This window comes from Macadamia integrifolia, chromosome 2, assembly GCF_013358625.1.
Source record: "Macadamia integrifolia cultivar HAES 741 chromosome 2, SCU_Mint_v3, whole genome shotgun sequence".
Classification (NCBI taxonomy): Eukaryota; Viridiplantae; Streptophyta; class Magnoliopsida; order Proteales; family Proteaceae; genus Macadamia; species Macadamia integrifolia.
In genome coordinates, this window is record NC_056558.1 from 30779557 (window position 1) to 30782145 (window position 2589).

At 37.1% G+C, this 2589-nt stretch overlaps 1 protein-coding gene across 1 annotated transcript; it reads right to left on the bottom strand.

Moving 5' to 3' along the window:
* Positions 1–1114: 1114 nt before the first annotated feature.
* LOC122071916 (transcription repressor OFP8-like) lies at positions 1115–2284 on the bottom strand. Its single transcript, XM_042636393.1, has one exon. It carries the CDS (start codon positions 2189–2191, stop codon positions 1313–1315), a length of 879 nt encoding a protein of 292 aa, XP_042492327.1. The 5' UTR covers positions 2192–2284; the 3' UTR covers positions 1115–1312.
* Positions 2285–2589: the final 305 nt, after the last annotated feature.

A 2589-nucleotide genomic window follows, 5' to 3' on the forward strand; every position in this document is an offset into this window, starting at 1 on the left:
TCTCTTTATTTTGTTAACATTTTTCTCCTCCCTATGCGGTTTCTTTATAGACCGTGTGGCATTCCCTCCCATGTCCTTGCTTGCTGGTTTACCCTTAACTCTGGTATTTAAATTATGATAAGAACATAAAAACATAAAAATAAAAAATAAAATCCATGAACCCATTTCACATCTCTCTAGAAATATAACACCTAAATATATGAAAAAACAAGCTTAAAAGACTGTGTGGTCCTTGCACCCAGACACAATATGGATGCAAAACGACCGCCCTTCTTTCATTAAAGGTGAAAATTCCGTCCATGTTGATACTTCTACTAATGTTCCAATTGGCATTGCTCTAATTTAGAGGTCACACTACTTTTCAGCGAACCATCTTTCCAAAAATATATGGAAATTTTTTTTCTAAACAAGCATCATAGGAGAGCACACCAATGATGTGCTACAAAATGATAGTATATAGGAATGCAGAAATGTCATTTTATTTGAGGGAGAGGGATAAACATATGGGTGCAAGCATAGCTTACTCTGATGGCTTAGAAAAAATATTTTTGACCAAAAAATGCTTAAATTAGGGTGAATAAACTGTTGTATGATAGAGAATCTTATTATAGTAGTTCAATCTTCAAATCATCCAATAAATAAAGGGAATTAACTTTTTTTTAAATCTATTATCCTAGTGAACGTCGTTAGTCAATGGTCAATCTACTTGGCGATAATAGAGCTAATGACCACCTTCTCTTGCACACACATCCATTCACAAGTATAAGATAGGTTTCAATCTCACAATCTCCTCTCCTGAACACGGACTTGAAAAACCTGTCACCACTGTTGTTTTTACCACTAGGCTTAAGCTAGTGTTGCTTGTCATGTATTTGGGTTGAATTACAAACCAAACACTAATAACAAATCTCAGAATATTTTTCTTTTCAGAAAAGGGTCCTACTAGGGAAGACTTTTCCGGAGCCAGATCCTCCCATCGATATTCCAGTGAGAACCATCTCAAGAGATAGATCCAACAACCTGGTCTTTATCTGTTCTGGATTCTTTCTCTCTCCCAAAACAAAATTTCATATCAGAAGAAAAAAAATATATATTCTCTACTTCGTCTTTTAGATAACAGATAAAACTGAAGCAGATCTCCCTCTAGAAAAAACACAAAAGCCAAACAAAAGCAGAAGCTGGGCAAGCTGCATAAATTCATCTTTGATCTTGGATTCAAAAAAGTGAAAATGGAAAAAAAAGAGAACCCAATTAGACAGAATTTGCAGAGTGAGCAACAATAGAAGTAAATACAACTTTTGGTTTCTAACAATCAAGACCTGTTAGAAAACAGAGTATCCCATATTTCATTAAAGACCTCCATGATAACTCTATGATAATGAGAGGAATTCAAAGATAGAAAACACTCTAATAGTTTCTCCAGATCCTCTGCTGCAAATAACTGCTTCTCTAAGATCATTTCCACCATTGATGTCTTGAAATCCTTGTACGGGTTGCTAGACCGTTTCACCACTGCGATGCTTTCTTTAACTATGCCTCCTGAATCAAATGGGTCATGACCCATTTCAGAATTCCTTCTCGAATCTCTTCTCCGGCGAACTTCAGCTATTTGCTGGTGAAAATTCTCGTTCCGGCGGTAAATTTCAGAAGAATCAGAGGAGAAACTCTTTGAAGAGAAGAAAGTCTCGGCCTCATCTCCAGACTCTTCAGTGCTGAACCACCCACTATCACTTTCTCCTGATGAAGAATCGAAATGAAATCTTCCTTTTTTTCTGATTGACGACCTCTGGGTCTTCTTCGATTTCGTCTCCTTTGACCTAATTTTCCCCCCTTTTGGTTCGAACTCCTCAAGCTTGTAATACGAATTCAAAGGCGAAGCGGGTGATGCAGGGGGGCAAGTTCTTCCTTTGGAATCATCAAAGCCGACACATTCGCTTCGTTCCATCACTTCCGAACTCTGCAACATCTCCATTGTCGCGAAACCATCAGCTGAAGATGATTCCATTCTGGGTGTAGATATGGATGACAAACTTTGATCTTTAGGTGACAAAGGCTCAATTGGATGGAAATCATTGCGGGTTTTAGAGATGAAGACCTGCTTTTCGATCAAAACGGCCGCGCTTCGGGACCTACACAACCCGAATGAAGAGCGGAACATGCGAGAGAGTCGTAGTTTGAATCCACCCCCCATTAGGGTGATTGCAGAGACACAGAACTTTGAACCGGAGATTGCGCTCTTTGTATATATGACTTTGCAAGAAAGAGAATAAACATGTTTCTTCCTTCCTTGACGTTTAAATGGAAGAAAGAATATAAATATATATATATATATATATATTTTAAATCTATTTTAATCATATATCACTGAAACGAAATGCAATAAAAAAATTTCTAAAAATATTGCAAAGGTCAAGAGGTGGTATTTTGAGAAACTTTTGCTTTGTTATTCAATATTTTCCTTACCATCCAAGGTTTCAACTATCGGTATTGTATCGGTTGTATCGATCATATCATATTGGTATCGGCTAAGATCGATATCAATATCTGCTTGATTTGGATTGATTATCCATATCGTTTCAGGGGTAACAT